Source organism: Sciurus carolinensis, chromosome 8, assembly GCF_902686445.1.
Source record: "Sciurus carolinensis chromosome 8, mSciCar1.2, whole genome shotgun sequence".
NCBI classification, from domain to species: domain Eukaryota; kingdom Metazoa; phylum Chordata; class Mammalia; order Rodentia; family Sciuridae; genus Sciurus; species Sciurus carolinensis.
The window spans coordinates 24,580,250-24,600,334 of record NC_062220.1 but is presented as its reverse complement, the minus strand read 5'-3'; the positions used below and the strand labels follow the sequence as shown (position 1 = coordinate 24,600,334).

The following is a 20,085-nucleotide window of genomic DNA, read 5'->3' as shown; positions in this document are numbered from 1 at the left end:
ATGGATTTTTAAAATTAGCATCTTATCAATTTTCCTGTTTGTCACTATTTCCTTAATGGATTCTTAGTAGATTAGAATCTCTGGGGTGATTTTCCAAACTCACATGCACACATCCCTCCCCAAGGCATATGTAGTTCACCAAAGTGCACAAAATTATCTTGAAATTTTCTTCTTTCTTACATTCACTCTGCTTGAGAAACATTACTCTCTTTTATGATATCTAGTTTTAAGTCCTTAAATCTAGCAGTAACTTGTCAGAAGCCCACATGATAAGGGAATTATTCTATAATGATGTGGGAAAAGAAAATCTAAATAAAAATATGACTTTGTTTTCAGTTATGTGAGCCATAATAAAGAAATTGATCTAAGACTCATTTGCTGAGCAAAGCTGTTGTGAATTTGCAATCATTAAGTATTAAATCTAGCAATTTTTAAATAATAGTTTCAAATAAATGCAGGGCTGACAGACATGGAAAACCTGAAGCACAAAGCAAAGAATTAATAGCTGGCAATATATAAAAGACAGACTGACCTGTTTTTGCCAAGAAGGGATCTTGAGCAGATTTCCTGTAGACTATAGGATTTTCCTCAGTAAAAGGGGAGGGACTGGGTCATTAGATGAACATTTGACTTTCCTGGGGCTATAAAATTCTCCTAGATTCATTAGAAAAACAAATTAATATCAGTAACTTTATTTTCTCAACACAGAGCTGGTTTGTGATCAGAAAATAAGAATCATCACTTAGGGACTTCAGTAAGCTATTGAGGAGCTTGAGATATATCAGATTTTATACTCAGAGCCCTGCTTTAAAAGTCTCATCATAGGCTGACTGAACTCAATCAGATGTTATACTTTTTAAGCAGGAAACCTACTGTTTGCTATGGATTTTTTTTCCTGGGGTTTTTTTTGGTTTGGTTTGTTTTTTTGAAGTGCTGTGGATTGAACCCAGAACCTCATACATACTAAACAAGTACTCTACCAGTGAGCTATACCCCAGCCCCTGTTATTGTTGTTTTTCATGGACACAGTTATCTTCTGCTGGAATTGTAGCAGGATATCAGGAAGGTTTCTCTACCCTCAGGTCTTCAGGAAGCCCAGAAAGCAATGTAACTAGAAGTTGAATAGTAAACAGTCTTCAGATTCAGTGGAGATTGGGCACTTATGATTGAGCACTTAAGTGTGACCTATAGAAACCCCTTCCCCTTCCCTTGGCCTTAGTTTTGCTTCTGTGAATGACAGAATTGGACTAAAATAGCTAAGTCCCTTCTAGTGTTCAGATTCTGACCAAACTGATTTCTTCAGTCCAAAAGGAAGGAAATACTTTGTTCCTAGTGATCTGTCTCAGTTATCCACATAATTGGCATCACCAGAGTTTTTATTTAGCTTGGTTCATTCAGCTGGGCTATGAATGGATCTTTGAGAACAGAACCATGGTAGTACACCTTGAAGATCTTCTGATAAGGCAGGATGTGATGTGGTCTCCAAAATGAATCTTTGGACTCAAAGTGTATTACCAAACAAGTAACGTATTTGTGATTGTGGAACATGGGCAAATGTTTTTGTTTGTTTTTTTAGGGCTGGGAACCAAACTCAGGGACTCTCTACCACTGAGTTACATCCCCACCCTTTGTATTTTTTATTTTGAGACAGGGTCTTGCTAAATTGCTGAGACTGGTCTCAAACCTGTGATCTTCCTGCCTTCTGAGTAGCTGGGATTATAGGCATGTACCACCATGCCCAGCTTCTCCTGGGACTAGTTATAAGCACAATATTGAACATTCATTACAGGAAGAATATTATTTCTAAATACTATTTCTAAAGTTTTTAAGAAACTTTTTGACCCTCAATATTAGGAATTAGGAGAGCCTAATACCCTCAAAACTCTTGGATGTCCCATTCTACATTAGACGTATACCTATCTTGTTGACGTCAAATTAATCTGGGGGAGGAGAAGGTAATTTTCTATTCACCAGAGAACAGCTCACTTCTACATATATACACCTCCCTTCTCCAGCATTCTATCACATTGTAGACTTGAGGAATTTCCAAGATGTTGGTTTGGCCATTGTGCATGTTCATTGATGCTCAGGACCAGACCCAGGGTTTTACACATAATAGGCAAGTTCCCTACCACTGAGCTACACCCCATCCCATGGGCTTCCAAGTGAAGGATATTACATGCTCTGAGATTTTAAGTGTATAAAAAGCATGAAGATAAGGAGGTAGCATTCTACACCAGAAATGTCCACATAAGCCAATCAACAGTGATTTGCAGGCGCAGGCTACAAGCCTTGCAGGTGTTGAGATAATGATGGATGTTCTTTATTTCAGGAAGCTGGAGATAACAGCCAGTTCTGCTGGAGAAATCTCTTTTCTTGCATCAACCTCCTGAGGCTGCTCAATAAACTGACCAAGTGGAAACATTCCAGGACCATGGTGAGTGGGGCTTTAGATCATGGAGGTATCCATCTGACTGAATTTTTTTAATCAATAGCAAGTATTTATGGACAGCCTGCTTTATGAGATCTTAGACACTGGATGCTACATAAGTTTCATCATCTCCTAATTCTGGGCACTTATTCTAAATCAAATGATTGTTCACCAGGGAACTGAATATGGATACTCCCTTCCTACCCTTTTGTAGGTAGTTCTAGTAGGATGAAGTTATCCACGTTTGGATTACAGATACACATTCCAAATGATACAAATTTAAAATTACTCATTGAGGCATTGCTGGTAATAACCAAAGATTGGAAATATTACTGACTCCTTGGGGTTTTGTGCTCTTTATCAGAAGAATCAAATAAGAGCACATTGGCACCAGAACAAGGCTTTTTATTCTTATGCTTGAGCACAAGGAAAATAACACATGGGAGACACAAATCCCAGGCTAACCTCCAACAAAGGAAGGGATAGGCAGGGACCCCTTAATGTAATCTTGATGTAATGTCTCATTCCCATCTTAAGTCTCCACTTTTGTTTGAGTTTTACTATGCTAATAAAGCAAAGGCAACATATGTTACTTTAGTGACTATTTAACACATACCTTTGTCTCTTACCAACTAGAATTTTTTCCGTCCCACCTGGGAAAGTTTCTAGTTGGTTTTTGGAGATTATTTGCCTGCCTCAGTGGATTTTATTTTATTTTTTATTTTTTATTTTTTTATTCATTGTACACAAATGGAGTACAATTTTTCATTTCTATGGTTGTACACAATGTAGAGTCACACCATTTGTATAATCATACATGTATATAGGATAATAAAGTTTGTCTCACTCCACCATCTTTCCTTCATCCCCCCCTTTCCCCTCCCCTCATTTCCCTCTACACAATCCAACATTCTTCTATTCTTCCCTTGCCCCCTTCCCCCTGCTTATGTATCAGCATCCACTTATCAGAGAAAACATTCAGCCTTTGGTTTTTTGGGATTGGCTTATTTCACTTAGCATGATATTCTCCAACTCCATCCATTTACCTGCAAATGCCATAATTTTATTCTTTATGGCTGAGCAATATTCCGTGGTGTATATATATCACAGTTTCTTTATCCATTCATCTATTCAAGGGCATCTAGGTTGGTTCCACAATCGAGCTATTGTGAATTGAGCTGCTATAAACTGTAGACCAATATCCCTGATGAACATAGATGTAAAAATCCTTAACAAAATTCTGGCAAATTGCATACAAAAACATATTAAAAAGATAGTGCACCATGATCAAGTGAGGTTTATCCCACAGATGCAAGGTTTGGTTCAACATCTGGAAATCAGTAAATGTAATCCATCACATTAATAGACTTAATAGATGCTGAGAAAGCGTTTGATAAAATACAGCATTCCTTCATACTCAAAACTCTTGAAAAAATAGGGATTTGATTTTAAACATCTTGTTTTTCTTGACTCTGTATTTTTGGTGCATCTGCTGATCATATAGTCTTTGAAGGCTGAGGTGACTTCCCAACCTCCTGTCTCCTGGTGTGTTATCTTAATTTTATAGCATTGAATACTGATCTGTTTTTTAACTCCCAATATTGTGATGTGTTTGTTAACCCCATACAACTGAGAGCTAACTTAGCTGTCTCAGAAACAATCTAAATGCCCATTAATGTAGGACCAACTGAAATGATGGTAAGTCTTTATATAACTGGTAAAAGGAACGAGGCAGTGTTATACTGGTATAGAATAATTTTTAAGCTGTTTTGTTAAATAAAAACCAAGACAGGGTGTGTAGTTGGCTCTCACTAGTATTAGAAAAACAAAAGTAATGTGTAAACATAGAATTATTGTCAGAAGATATACAAGAAACTGGTAACAGTGGAAATGGTATTTATAGCAGACAAAATTTCTTTTGCCATGCCCTTTAAAAAATTTTTTTTTGGTTGTAGATAGACATAACACCTTTGTTTTTTATTCATTTATTTCTATGTGGTGCTGAGGATTGAACCCAGTACCCCACAAACACTAGGCAAGTACTCTACCACTGAGCCACAACCCCAGACCCCTTGTCATGCCCTTTGAATATTGGAAACTTTAGAATGATTCCTCTATACTCTTGAAGACTAAATCTAAGTAGGGTCCAGATCTTAGATCCCCAAAAACTCCCCAGGGATTTCTTAGATTTGTCTTAATTTGTCTGTCAGTTAGAAATTCCAAGAAACTATATCTTTATGGGTTTTTCTTTACTCCTACCCCCTTTCATTGGACAGATGCTGGTGGTGTTTAAATCAGCACCAATCTTAAAACGGGCCCTCAAAGTCAAACAGGCCATGCTGCAGCTTTATGTCTTGAAGCTTCTAAAGATACAGACCAAGTACCTGGGGCGCCAGTGGAGAAAAAGCAACATGAAAACCATGTCAGCCATTTACCAGAAAGTACGCCACCGCATGAATGATGACTGGGCATATGGGAATGGTGAGTATCTCAGAGTTCTTTATATATATATACATATATATATAAAGAATTGCAGCTTTTTTAAAAACTTTATTTAGTTTTGTATGTGGTGCTGAGAATCAAACCCAGTGCCTCATGCATGCTAGACAAGTGCTCCACCACTGAACCACAATCCCAGCCCTTTTTTTTTTTTGTAAATAATTTCAGCTTTTTTTTTTTTTTTAACTTTATTTAGTTTCAGAGTTCTTGATTTCAAGGAGATGTCCAGTGTTTAAACAAAACTAAATAAACATTGGTCTCTACTCTTTTGGCATGAATTGTTACATATTTTAGATGAGAAAATAGGTCACCAAACTTTTTTTTTTTTTTTGGGGGGGGTACCAGGGATTAAACTCAAGTGCACTTAGCCACGGAGCCACATTCCCAGCCCTATTTTGTATTTTATTTAGAGACAGAGTCTCACTGAATTGCTTAATGTCTCGATTTTGCTGAGGCTGGCTTTAAACTCACAATCCTCTTGCCTCAGCTTCCCCCAACTGCTGGGATTACAGGCTTACACCACTGTGCCGGGTGCTACACCAAGCTTTTTAATGTCCCCCATTCTAGTTTGTACCTTGTTCTTTGTAAACTGTGAAAACCTACTTGATACAAGAAGTAAATTGATATTTCAAAAAAACTAGAGGAGAGTTAGGGATGTAGCTCAGTGGTAGGGCATTTGCTTAGCATATATAATGCCCTAGGTTCAATTCCTAACACTGCAAAAAAAATAAGAAAAAAGGAAAAAGATAAAAGAAAAAATAAAGAAGGAAGGAAAGAAAGAGTAAAGGAAGGACAGATGAAAGAATATTGAATATTTTTACCACAAAAAAATAAGAAGTGATAAATGTTTGAGGAGATATGCTTTCCCTGAACCGAAAAGTATATAACATGTTCATGTATTGAGCTATCTTATGGTACCACATAAACATGCCCAATTTTTATGTATCAATTTGAAAAAAAAGCAAGTAAATTGTTCAGTTTTTGATCAATCTCATCAAAAGACTTGTCTGTCTTGGTATTTCAGATGACCAGTTATAAAGCTGGTCCACACAATCCCCAACTATAGTGATATTTATACATTTTGCTTTTTGACCTATTTATTTATGAATATGGTTCTTACTGTTGACTACATTCATGAATAATTGTTGAATTCGTGTGACTTGCTAGTGTACCTGAGTGTTTATGCTTGCAAACATGTGTTACTGAATATTTTATTGTATAAAGTGGCTACCTCATTTTTTTATATATGTCTCAAATCGTCTTTCAAAGTGAAAAAAAAAAAGTAAATGGAGAGAGAACCACTCCTTTATAAAACATTCCTTTCAATGATCTTTTCTTCGAAAAAATTTTTAAGTTAAACTTTTTTTTTAAGTACTGGGGATTGAACTCAGGGTGCTATGACACCCAACTACATCCCCAACCCTTTTTATATTTTATTTTGAGACAGAGTCTCACTTAGTTGTTCAGGCTGGCCTCACCCTCCGAGTACTTAGGAATACAGGTATACACCACCATACCTGGCTTAAAATAACTTATGATTACAAAGTAGTTAGAAAAAAAATGGTAAAATACAAGATAACATTTTACTATATCATTGAATGTACATATTTGTACCAATAGAGTGCCACTGTTGACAGTGTATGTTCTTTAAGATCTTTTTCTATACATATTTTTTAATAAAAAAGTAAATAATATATGCTACTTTATAATCTTATTTTAGGTAACATTACCTCTCTTTCTTTTTTTTAAAATCTCTTTGTTTATTTTATTTGGGCTGAAGCTCGAACCCAGTGCCTCATATGTGATAGGGCAAGCGCTCTACCACTGAGCTACAACCCCAACCCCGGCTCTGTCTTTTCACATCAGTACATTTTCATTTTTTTCCAATAATCAAGTCCATATTCAGAATTCTTCCATTGTCCCAAAGTTTTCTTTTTTAAAAAATATTTTTAGTTGTAAGTAGACACAATACCTTTCTTTTATTTTTTTATGTGGTGCTGCGAATTGAACTCAGTGCCTCACACATGCTAGGCAAGTGCTCTACCACTGAGCCACTACCCCAGCCCCCCCTTCAAAGTGTTCTTTATAGCTATTTTTTCCAAGTCAAAATCCAATTCATGATCTCAGATTGCATTCAGCAGTTATGTTAATTCATTTTGAGTAATCTTCTTTCCCCTATAATATTAACTCGGCCAGTTGTCTTGGAGTGTCATTTTCCTTATTTCTCTATCCATGATAATACCTATATGCTGAAAGTTAGCTCTTAAGGTCTAATAAATTCAATTTAAAATAGAGTATCATGCCTTCTAGCTGATGTTGGAAACTAACATACAGCCTATTATCAGGAGATATAATATCTGGTTGAGCAACCAGAACTTACACTAAGATTGAATGGAGTTTGGAAAAATTTTATTTTGAAGAGTTTTTTTTTCTTTCCATGGTATTGTATTTATGGGATATGACCATTATTTCCATAATTGTATTTAAGAATTTTTACACCAGGCACAGCTTTGCACACCTATAATCTCAGATACTCTGTAGGATAAGGCAGAAGAGTCACAAGTTCAAGGCCACCCTGTTTCAAAATAAAAAAATTAAAAAAGAGGGTGTGCAGCAGTAGTAAAGCACCCTTGATTTCACATCCCAGTACCACACACCAAAAAAAGTTTTTAGTAAGGTGCCTCACACATGTCAGACAAGTGCTCTACCACTGAGCTAAAACCCCAGCCCAAGATATAAAAATCTTTTATCCTAAATATGACACACCTCTGGTTGCTGCCATTGTGAGCCCAAACAAAACTACACTTTTTAATTATAAATCATTGAATAGGCTGTTTGGGATAGTGCATACCTGTAATCCCAGGGATTCCAAGTTTGAGGCTAGCCTCAGCAATTTAGTGAGACCCTGTCCCAAAATAAAAAATAAAAAGGGCTGGGGATATAACTCAGTGGTGAAGTACCCCTAGGTTTAATCCCTAGTACTTGGAAAGACAAAACAAAAGCTACTGAATGTAGTACATAAGAGATTTTGGAAATTTGTATCTCTAGCCCTGAAAAATAGAAGCAAAGCAGATTGTGTTTTCTGCTTTTACTTCCATGGAAGTCTTTATAATCTTAAAATAAGATGATACCTATTTGTCATGTGCTAGGGGAGATTCCAAGGAATTGAGAAAGTCTTCATTTTAGTCCATTTCTTTTTTGGGGGTCGGGGGTGATGCTAGGGATTGAACACAAGGTCTCATGCATGCTAAAAATGTGCTCTACCACTGAACTACACCCCAGCCCATTCTCATTCTTCATGTGTAGCCCTCTTACTCCTTCTCTTGAGAACTGGTGACTGCATTCAACTGGGAAATTTCCATCCCCTATCCTAGGGAAAGCTCAATAAAAGAAATTTAATTATCCTTTTGGAAAAGATAGTAGATAACTAACTAGTAAGAAAGTAGAATAAGGAAAAGGAAATATAAGCCAAGCTTATAATCCCAACTACTTGAAAGATTGAAGCAGAAGCATTGCAAGTTTGAGAACTCAGCAATTTAGCGAGACCTGTCTCAAAATAAAATTCTTAAAAAGGGCTAGAGATGTAGCTCAGTGTCAGAGCCCCTATATAGTATACATGAAGCCCTAGGTTAAATCCCCATTACTGAAAAAAAAAAAAAAAAAAAAGGAGGGGAAGGGAGAGGAGTCCACCTCCCTCAGAGCCCTCATTTTCTTTTTCAGAGGTAACTACTGTACCCAATTTCTAGACTACCCTTCCAAAAAGTTTCTGTATATATAAATTTATGTTGGTAGGAATATGTATATATTCTAAATTTCAGCAATGTACACTGTTCTTATAAAAAAACAAAATTCTGAGCAGTTTCACTGATGGAATCCCATAGACCATGCTCAATAGAAAGGGAGCGGTGTCCTGGTGATATAGTTCTTTTTATTCCTTTCTTCTCAATATAGACATTGATGCCAGGCCATGGGACTTCCAAGCAGAAGAATGCACCTTGAGAGCCAACATTGAGGCTTTTAACAGCCGACGATATGACAAACCCCAGGACTCTGAATTTTCACCTGTCGATAACTGCTTGCAGAGTGTGCTGGGGCAGAGGTTGGATCTGCCTGAAGATTTCCACTATTCCTATGAGCTGTGGCTGGAGCGAGAGGTGTTTTCACAGCCCATCTGTTGGGAGGAACTGCTCCAGAATCACTGAGCTCCTGACAAAGCATCTGATAGATGGAGGTTGGCTCCAATAAGTGGTGCTCCGCCTACTCTGCCCATTCAGACTTTGTTTCTGGCTTTAGGATTCTTGTCAAGGGAGCATCTGGCCCGACCTGAGGCAGCCAGCACAGTTCAGGGCTATTCTGGAGGCAGTTGGGCCTGGAGATGGCTCCTGAGTCACAAACTAATTTGCTTGCCCTAACATTAGCTGGGTGCCTAATTGGCCTTGTAAATCTCTTGGTGAATCTGTCCTGGACAGGATTTTTGATGAGACCTGCTTTAGCCTTGCCTAGAACCAGGCTAACCCTTACTGACCCTAAGAGTGAGGAAATTTGTTATGGCATTTGATCCATGGCATTTATCACAGGTAGTGGGACAGGTGCAAATCACAAATAGATAGAAAGTGCTGGGTGCAGAAGCATAGGCCTGAAATCCCAGCTGCTCAGAAAGCTGAAGCATGTTAAACCAGCCTGGGCAATTTAGTGAAACCCTGTCTCAAAATTTTAAAAAAGGGCTCAGCGGTACAGCCTTACCTAGTAAGCACAAAGCCCTGGGTTCAATCAATCCCTAGTAAAACAAAAAAAAAAAAAAAAAAAAAAGTAGTTTGGTAAAACAAACTTTAAAATTAAGACTGCATTTTACATTTAAAATTTTGACACTCACCTCTTTCTAAAATCTTAGTTCTAAGATGATTTTAGAGCACCTGCACCTTTTCTTGAGGGATGATGATTTACTATTCCCTAAACACTGCATGTTATAGAAAAGTGTATTATGTAGAGTGGTTCCTTTATTTTCTAAGAAAGCTATGTTCAATGTGAAAATTATTTCCTTGTATACTCTGTATAGGGCATGGAGTGCTTTGCCATTTGTAAAGAGCCATAGTCAATATGAAACGATCAGGCCTTCTTTAAGGATGTTTCATGTTTTTCTGAAATTACTTAGTCTTTAAATGGTCGGGTACAGGGCAGAAAATTATCCTATTCTTTCAGTTCATTTTTTAAATGACAAGTTAACTACAGGAGGTTTTATTTATTGAGATGGCATGTCCATTTGTGTTGATTAACTTATTTTTTAATTGAAAAGAACAGCAAGAGCATCACAGCTTACCATTTTTTCTTCTGAAATGTTGATTGATTTATTTTCTTTTTACTGCTAGAAGAGTGTCCTGTGGAGATTTAGCAATGCTGTTTCTACCTAAAAGTTACACGTTTCATAGAAAATAAAAGGGTTGATATATCAACCTCTTTATACTTTTTTGCAGCAGAATTACATTACTTCCCAAAAGAAACAAGGTTTTTAGAAAGGTTTCTAATTCATTCAGGATCATTTTCTCTTGTGTTCCCCAATTATGTCATCCATAGCTTCTAGCTTTTTCACTTTAAATTCCACCCCTCCAACAGACACTACTTATTCTTTTTAAGATGGCACCATGACAGTTTATCCCAAAAGGTCTTGTTCAAATTGGCTTATTTACTCTTTGTCAACGTTTTAGAGGTCTCATTTGAAGGTCTTGATAGAAGTACTTGACAATATCCAAAGGAACTATACCAGAATCTAATAAGTCCTTTACGGTGGCAGGATTTCAGTCTTTATGGAAAAATCATGAAGACTTTAAATAAATAATGGATGACACATTTAAATATTTAAAAATTTTTATAAGTAGGACAGCTGTCCTCACTGCAATCAGATAATTTACTGAGTATTTCTTCTGTAAATTTTATTTAACCTGTGGTCCAGCTAGTATGATTTTTAATATTATTTGAGTGAAAAGATAATTTTCAAGGAAAGAGCAATCATCAATCTGTTTCTTTTAAAGCCATATAATGCTCAATTTGTGTCAAGAACAAATAAGTTACCCTTTAAAAATATGCACACTAATGCTTTCTGAGGTACAGGAGTATACCAAGATTTAACATTTCATACGTGATAATTCTTTAAGGGAAGATTAATTCTCAATGCGGATAGAGAAACTGAAGTACCGATGATAAATAATTGGTTTTAAATCACATCATTTTTTCCCCACTGACTTGCTAGGACTAGCTTTCAGGTATTGACAGTCAGCCCTATATGCTAAGGTAACAACTCTGAATCTCTCAATTTGAGAATCTGAGTGTGTGGTTAAGTAATGAATTCCAAATAACCACCCTCTAATGGTGATTACTGTTTCTACACAGAACACTATTTGAGTTATTTTTAAAGTAGAGGAGTTTTATTTGTGAATATTTCAGTAAAGTTTGTGTTGATTGTTGAAAATACTGTTCACCTTATTAAGCACTATAATAAAAAGAAAAAGAAGCTGGAATTAGAAAGTTGGTCTTTAAATTCAACATAAATGGAATCTTAAATTCAAATTAGATGTAGAAAGGAAGGATATAATTGAAGGTTAATATAGAACTCCAAATTTTAATGACTTACGAGAAATATTTATTTCTTCATCATGGGTTTGGAGGGTCAACTACAGCTCTGCATGGTTTGTTAAGTTGACTTATTTCCATAAGTCTTCTTATTCTAGTTCTAGGCTAATGGAATATTCCCTACATATTATATACTGTTTTCACAATGAAGGTCAAGAGCAAGAAACAAACCATACCATACAAGCACATTTAAAGTTCCTGCCTAGATATAGCATAAGTCAAATTGTTCGCATTCCATTGACCAAAAGCAACTCAACAAGGACAACCCTAACATTGGGCCAGAGAAGCATACTATACCTCAGGTGACAAGGGTGAGGCAGTATCCCTTTACAATCATGGTCATGAATATCTGCTCCTATTCTATACACAAAATATACAGAATCCTTCCTTAAAGAAGACTCTAAAAGTCTTAATCTAGTCATTATTTAAGGCCTAAAGTCCAGGCTTGTTGGGGGCTATGCCGAGCGGACGTCGCTGGAATGGCGCTTGGCAGCCAACCAGAGGTTGCTTTGATCACATTGGCAGTGAGGAGGTTAATTGACATAAGCACACTCAGGTGATTTATCACTGGCCGTATTCAGTTAAGTCCACCCGCACAACCGGTGCACAGGTGTTCCCGAGGGCGCCTGCTCAGGCCTGCTCAGGCCTGCTCATTTTGACCCTTGCTGTGATGGGGCAGCTGGCTCCTGGCCTGATCGCAACTGGCGTGGCCCCGCCCTCTGCCTCCTGGAGGGAATATAAGCGGGCAGTAGGCAGGGGCGCGACAGTAAGCAGCAGCAGCTAGCAGCAAGAGGCAGAGAGAAACCACTAGCAGAAAGGAAGAAGAAGAAGCGGCAAGCAGATAGAAGCAGCTAGCAGAGAGAAGCAGCAGGGGGGTGGGGCAGATCACAGAGCAGAGAATTGAGACACACCTCTAGATCACAGATAGGTAGATCGCAGTATGTGGGACGCATCACTAAGAAGCACCTCAGATACACACACCCTTAGTTCATAGGATGCAGGACGCACCTTTAAGAAGCAGCAGCAGAATTAAGAAGATATAGATCTCTGAAAGCGTAGTCTCTCTCTCTTAAGCAAAGTCTCTCTTTCTCTCTTATGCAAAGCCTCTCTCTCTCTCTCCTCTCAAAGTAAGTAAACCTCATTTCCTCTATCCTCTATAAACAAGCAAGTAAGGAAGCAGCTCAGAAATAGAAGTAGCTCAGTTTCCAGTCCACCACCCATAAAGACCCGCACAAATTGTTGCTGCAGGCGGTGACAAATACCCGCGGATTTGGCACCGCAAAGAGCCAGTGACACAGGTTCTCATCAGATATACAGTGCCTCTTTATCCTGAAACTTGTGAGTTTAAAAAGAGCAGATGAGTAGGTTAAGTGAATTACAGTGATCTTTTCAAATGTATACATATACCAAACATCAAGTAGTACATCTTAAACAATTTTTGTGTGAATAACTCAGTAGAGCTGTTTTTTTAAAGAAGGAAAGGTAAATAAAAACAAGTTATCTGCTTCACCTCCCCCCATGCATATTCACATCTAAAAAACTATGATAAAGAGAAGATGGTTCCAATAAACACTCCTCCTCTAAGGGGAAAAATAGAAGGCACACAGCAACCACTGATCCATTGCACTTCTGTAAACCTACAGAGCAAATGTGGGGTCTTCTTAATCTGAGGACAGGAAAAGTCTTCACTCTGCTCTTCAGAAGTAGCTCCCCACCATTCATTATTCTCTGGGGTTAGATAAGGCCTTCCTTATATCCTTAGCCACATTTGAAGAAGGTATTGGAAAAAACTTCCACTGAGTTCTTGGTATCATAGCTTCCAGTTTAAGGGATGTTGGGACCAAGAAATCATTTTATATTTTGAATAGTCATTGTCCTTAGTTGGACTGGCACTTAGCAATGTAATTTTCAAGAGCTTTTAAAAATTTGTTTCATCCAGGTGCTATGGCACATATTTGTAATCCCAGCTACTCAGGAGGCTGAGGCTGAAGGATCACAAGTTCAAAATAAAAAGGACTTGGGATCTATCTTCATGGTAGAGCACCCCTGGGTTTAATCCCCAGTACTAAAATCAATCAATAATTTAAAAAAATGAATTTAAATCTAATTCCAGTCAGTTTGCCAATACTCTTTAATGCCTCTCTAAACTTGGTTGCAGGTACATTTTATTTGTCAGGCTTCATTGGGGCCCTAAGTCACTTTTCCTTGAGTTTTTTTGTTCACTTAAAGATTTTACTACGGTCCACATAATCAAATCAAAGGCCTGAATATCACACCCTCAATTCAGCATTGTCTTAAACATCCTTTTTGATTCAAAGCATTTTAAAATTTTTTCATAAGTTGAAACAGTTGCAACTTTCAACCTTGTAAGTCTTGAAATTTCTGTATATTTTCCTTTCTATCCTTGCTTGAAAATAAGCCAATTTTATGAGCATCCCTTGCTTGTAGTATTTTAACAAATGCGGCTAAAACTAACCAACCCATGCTGTCAACATTGTCTTAAAACCTCTTTACCATCTCACTTTTCATGTAAGTTATTGAAGACAATGATTTTACCAAATGTGTGCTATGGTTTAACAAGGGTTGACAAATTTCCAGCAACCTTTTACATTTTCTCACTTAGGCATTTGGTTTTAAACCAAAACCACATATTTTCAGGCTTTTTAATGGTAATACCCCACTGTTGGTACTAACTTCAGTGTACTTATACTCTATCACCAAACAACCCAAACAAACTTTTCCTTCTCATTTGTGGATCTGAGTTTAGCCCTGATTACTCCATGTGTCTTCTCATTCTGGTCTTTACACTGGCTGATGGAGTAGTCTTAGTTATCATAGTGAAAACAGGAGCAACAGACTAAATCATACAAATGAATTTACAGCTGCTGCTCAGATATGTTATAACTCATAACGACTCACATGTAGTTGGCCAAAGCAATTCACATGGCAAAGCCTGATGTTGGTGCAGGGAAGGTGACTCCACCTACAGGAAGGCAAGCCAGTGTTATACTCTTGCAGAGGAGGAAGTATATAATTAAGAACAAGCACAACACCTACCACAGTTGTTTAATGTTGTCTTTAGTCAGAATCTAAATATGGGTGAAGAAGTTAAATATAGATGTGGGTTAGCAATCCTGAATCACCATTCTCTTCTGGGGTCTCTGTATTGCAAAAGAAAAACCTGGAACAACATTTCTCGAAATCTCCTACCCTGCATGATTCCAAGTTATAATTTATTAACAGAAGGTACTTAAATTTTGTGGAAAGGGGAAAAGAAGCCATTATCCTCTGGAAACAGTTATAACCAGACATATGGATAAACATGAGTCATAGCAGATTTCCAGTAAGTCTTGAGATTTGTGGTGGGACTTCCTCAGAGATTCTTGAGAATTTCATCAGCTTCCCAGTGAGCTTTTGAGAATCATCTATTTAAGTGCATTATTATGAGGCGTTCACAGTGGCCTTGTTGACCTTCTTTGTCCATAACTCCCCCAGTTCTTCCACCTAATAATTATCATTGTTATATAAAGACAATGCTATACACCCATATTTTCATGGTTTCTGTTTCTCCATCAAATACTTGTGCTAGGTTTGAATTCTTTCCTTTTAGCCCTTTTGTAGGCAACCCATATTTAAAACAAAACAAGCTTGAGATTAAGAGTGCAGTTGTGGAGCTGTGGTTATACCTCAGTGGTAGAGCGCTTGCCTAGCACCTGTGAGGCACTGGGTTCCATTCTCCATACCCCAAATAAATAAATAAATAAATAAATAAATAAATAAATAAAGGTATTGTGTACTCTACAACTAAAAAAAAATTATTAAAAAAATGCAGTTGTGGTTCTTGAGCAAAAAATGATACTGGTTCATATAGTAATTAGGCTTAAGACCTTAATCTTATTGACATCATACTAGCTAAATCACAACCCTAATATTCAGACTGGATCAAGGGGTGCCACTCTTTTGACACTCTGAGAAGGTAGGTGCTAAGTGTGTGTTTTGGGTGCTTTGCAAAGGCAAAGAAAGTCTTCCCATGATTTCAGAAATACTGGGCACAGCTACTTACAATATAGTTCCAGGCCAGACTTTTATATGATACTGTGCTAAAAGAATATTTTACAACTTATAGAATTTAGCTATAATTGAGCTGGGGATGTATCCCAGGGGTAGAGCACTTGCCTAGCATGTGTGTAAGACCTCGGATTTGATTCCTAGCACAGAAAAAAAAAAAAAAATAGCTATAATCAACATTTGTGAAACACTCAGTAGAATCAATAGCAGTTAGTACATTCTTACATGTGGTTACTACTAATACATATTTTAATATGTACTTTATATGATGTTTTATAATCTGAGAAACCAAAAGTACATTTCAGAGTAAAAAGGACTATAGCATGCCAGGCTTGGCGGCACAGGCCAGCGGCTCTATATACTGAGCAGGCGGATCACAAGTTCAAAGCCAGCCTCAGCAACAGCGAGGCACTAAGCAACTTGGTGAGACCCTGTCTCTAAATAAAATACAAAATAGGGCTGGGGGTGTGGCTCAGTGGTTGAGTGCCCCTGAATTCAGTCTCTGTTACCAAAAAAAAAAAAAAAAAGGACTACAGCATAATTATCTATCTATACATGAAATAAAACTTTTGCCTAATGAAAGAACCAGGAGAGTAGCTCAGTGGTAAAGTGCCTGCTTAGTATGCACAAGGCCCTGGAGGCAGTTTAACAATATAAGGAAATGTATGTCTTCTAAACTAGGATACCAGAAAGAACATCAAATCTCTGTCCACATTGGCAAAACATTGTAACAACATGAAAATACTTTTGGAAATGTTGGCATGTGCAAATTCTAAATAATTTTTGGAAAATACAGGAGTTGTCCTAAAACCTGGTGTAGTCTAGATGAGTGTCCCTCAAAGACGCATGTGTTAAAGGCTTGCTCCACAGGGTGGTGGTGTTGGGAAATGGTAGAACCTTTGAGAGGTGGGGCCTAGTGGGAGTCCTTTTGGTCATGTGGGGATGGGGAAAATGCCTCAAAGGAATTATGGGATCATGGGGATTTGCATCATAGCTCATAAGATGGACAAAAATGAAACTTTTCTTTATATAAGTTAATTTGCCTCATGTAGTTTGTTATAGTGATGGAAAACTAACTAACACATAGTGTAGATGGGAAGAACAGTGTATCTGTCTGTCTGTTATTGTGGGAATGGGGTTATGGGAGATTCACTAAGTTCCCATAGCAATAGGTCAAAGCAGTCTGAAATATAATTTCCTCCCAGCAGTTCTTCTGGATATTCAGACTCCTGAGTCTTGCAAGTGTAATAAGATTATGTCTAAGGATGCTATGGGGAGTGTTAAGGTTGTTTGCTCCTTTAATAATCAGATTTAAATTTCAAAAAACAAGGATTTACATTTTTTATTTTATAAAAATAACTAAAATCTTTCTAAGGAACTGAAAGAGTACAAAAGTCATCCCACCTCTGCTCAAACACCTTCAGTGACAGTGACTTCCTTACTAAATAAGACAGTGCCATCTGTCCCCTTGCTTCCAAATGGAAACATGACTTTGAACATTCTGTAACTTTTGTTCAAATGCTTAATGGAGTTGGCAAGACAAAGTTCCTCCATGTGGACGGCTGTGAAATATGTCTTTGCCACAAGATATTTTACCCAGAAACGAAATACAGCATCATGGTGTAAACTGATACTAGACCCAACTTGGTGAGCTATTAGCATGCTCTGCTTCTATGAGCTGCATGATATGCAACAAATTATTTATCTGTGCCTGAGATCACCCATCTGCAAAATGGGGATAATACTATTTGCTATACTTTTGGATCTTTGTCTTCCAAAGGCCATGTGTTAAAGGCTTGGACATCAGCCTCAGGCACTATTGGGAAGTGTTGAAATCTTTAGAAGGTGGGCCTGGTAGAAGGAAGTTAGGTCATGAGGGCCATTGCTCTTGAAGGGTATATTGGGGTTGCTGTTCTCTTCCATTGTTTTTTTCTTTGTGGTACTGGGAATTGAATCCAGGACCTCATGCAGGGCAAGTACTCTACTAGAGTATCACTGAGCTACCTCTGCAACCCCTCTCCTCCTCTCTTCTCTCTTTGCTTCCTGGCAACTGTAGCTTCTTCTGTCACTCCCTCCAACCATGATGTATGGCCTTGCCACACAACCCAGTGTAACAGGGCATGAGCTAGAATAAAGCATTTCCTCCTTTTGAATTGGTTATGTCAAGTATTGTCCACATCAGTGGAAATCTAACATAATGCTATTTACCTTCTATGGTTGTGAAGATGAAATGGGTCAATGTGTGTATAGTGTTTAAAATAATGCTTGCTAAACATTACTATTACTTCCCCCTCAAAGAAGTGCCCAGCAAGAATAACAAATAGCACTTTAATTCTCCAGACCAGGAATCAGTAAATTACATGCTATGGGGAATTCCTGCTCATCTCTAGTTTTATACAGCCCATGAGCTGAGAATGGCTTTTATATTTTTAAATGGTTGAGAAAAAAAATCCAAAGGAGAAAAATATTTTCTGATACATGAAAATTCTATGAAATTCAAATTTTAGTTTCTATGATGGTTTTCCTGGGACACAGCCACACTCATTTAAGTGTTGCTGCAACTGCTTTCATGCTGTGTCAGCAGAGTTTAGTAGTCACAAAAGAGGACATAAGGTCCTGAAGTCTAAAATATGTACTCTCTGTCCCTCCACAGAGTTTGAATCTTGATGATTCTTCTCCGAGGCCTGCCTCAGCTGGTCTTACTGCTCCCCAGAGCTCCCACAGCTGGTACTCTAGTGGCTGACCAGAGGTAAGAATCTACAAAGAACAATTTCATTTTTTCTGTATCTTCCGTTTTGATATTAGGGCTATAACGAGTTGGGGGTCATATGAGAAGTGAAAGCAGGGTTGTACTAAGAAAGGAGGAGAGGGAGGAAGGAGGCAGGGAGAGAGTAAAGGGAAGGAGGAAGGAAGGAAGGAAGGAAGGAAGGAGGGAAGGAAGGAAGGAAGGGAGGGAGGGAGGGAGGGAGGGAAAGGAAAGGAAAGGAAAGGAAAGGAAAGGAAAGGAAAGGAAAGCCAGTCTAGAGCAGAAAGGAAGAAATGTGATTTTTTTAAGTGTAACTCCTAAGAAAGATAGTGATAGAATATTCTAAATTTGGATATTCTAAGAATGCATACTTCAATTTTGGTAATGTTTTTAAAAACAGCACAGTTAGCTTTACTATTTATGAAGGCGACATAAGGATATGTATTCATAAATAGATAAAATTAACTAGTGCTTTTCTGAAGTGAGGTCAAATAGTTATCTAAATTTAACATCTTCCCATTTTCACGCAAGATTTATACAGTTCTTGGGGAATGAAAAGATTGAACTTAAGCCGTAAACTTTGAACCAGTTTATGCTTGCCAGGCAAGTGCTCTACCCCTGAGCTACAGCCATAGCCCTAAGTGATTCTTACATGCACTGATATCTAAGAAAAATGCAAATATGGTCAATGACATCATCTTTTGATTCTACCCATAACCCAATGTGTGTTATAACAAAATCTGCCTTTCAGCTGCACACCTCAGCAGTACCCCCTTGACCTCCTGCAGGTCAATGATAGAGACTTCCCCAGTGTAAAGTGTGACAGTCCATTCAGTCAGTGGAGAACAATCCTGCCTTTGATGTTATCTTGTTATCAGTAGGCCATTTAACATCCTGTCTATTCACTGGCAAAGCAAGCTTTCTTGTTCTTTCTATCTTTTAAAGTGAGGTCTACTGGGAAAACATTAAATTTACAAAGTACTTTCACTTTCATTCTAAGACATCACCTTCTGAGCAAACCAAAGGAAAAAAGCCAAGCTCAGAGAATCGCCTGAAATTGCACACCTAATAAGTAATGAGGTCAAGACTTACATCCACATCTGGCCTTAGGTTCAGGGCACCTTCCTGAATAATTTGTGTTTAAAAGCACAGGCTGGAGGCACGGAGGGGGCTTTCACCCTGCCAGAGTGAACCTGACTGTGTTACTCACTCTCCGACCCTATGTGCCAACCAGAGAACATAATGGAAATGAACATACTGGTTTTGGTGAAGTAACACCACCAGAGAATGTGCCAAGTGCTCCGCAAGCTGCCTTCATGTTAAGTACTATTTGCAGTGCCAGACGGGGGAGCGTCTGGCCCAACAGGACAAGGATGCCGAGGGAAGGGTTGATACAAGGAATCTCCAGAGGTCACTCGGGCCTCGCTGATGCACTCATCATCTGACATGGACGGAAGCAAGTCAGAGAAGATGAAGGGCATTAAGACTGGGAAGGCAGTGGTGCCACTGGTGTTGGAGACTTGGATGTGGACAGGTGGAATGAGGGGGAGATGCCCTAAGTGGAGGGCATGAGGGGGGCTGAGAACCAAGCTCCAGTGGAGGCAGTTCTTCGCCACAGAGATCGTCATTCCCAGTGAGGTAGTCACTAATGTTACTAGATGAGCTCTCATATTAGGGTCACTGGGGGAGGATGGACATGGGGCTAAAGGACTGAACT

General features: G+C 38.2%; 1 protein-coding gene across 1 annotated transcript in view; it reads left to right on the top strand.

The window, feature by feature from the left end:
- Strip2 (striatin interacting protein 2) overlaps positions 1-10,376 on the top strand; it is a 44,539-nt gene extending 34,163 nt beyond the window's left edge. Inside the window, exons 19-21 of the mRNA XM_047561988.1 lie at positions 2,333-2,437; positions 4,708-4,912; positions 8,882-10,376. Coding sequence (XP_047417944.1) covers positions 2,333-2,437; positions 4,708-4,912; positions 8,882-9,132 — 561 coding nt within the window. The 3' untranslated portion in view covers positions 9,133-10,376. The remainder of the gene's footprint in view (positions 1-2,332; positions 2,438-4,707; positions 4,913-8,881) is intronic.
- The last annotated feature ends 9,709 nt before the right edge of the window (positions 10,377-20,085 follow it).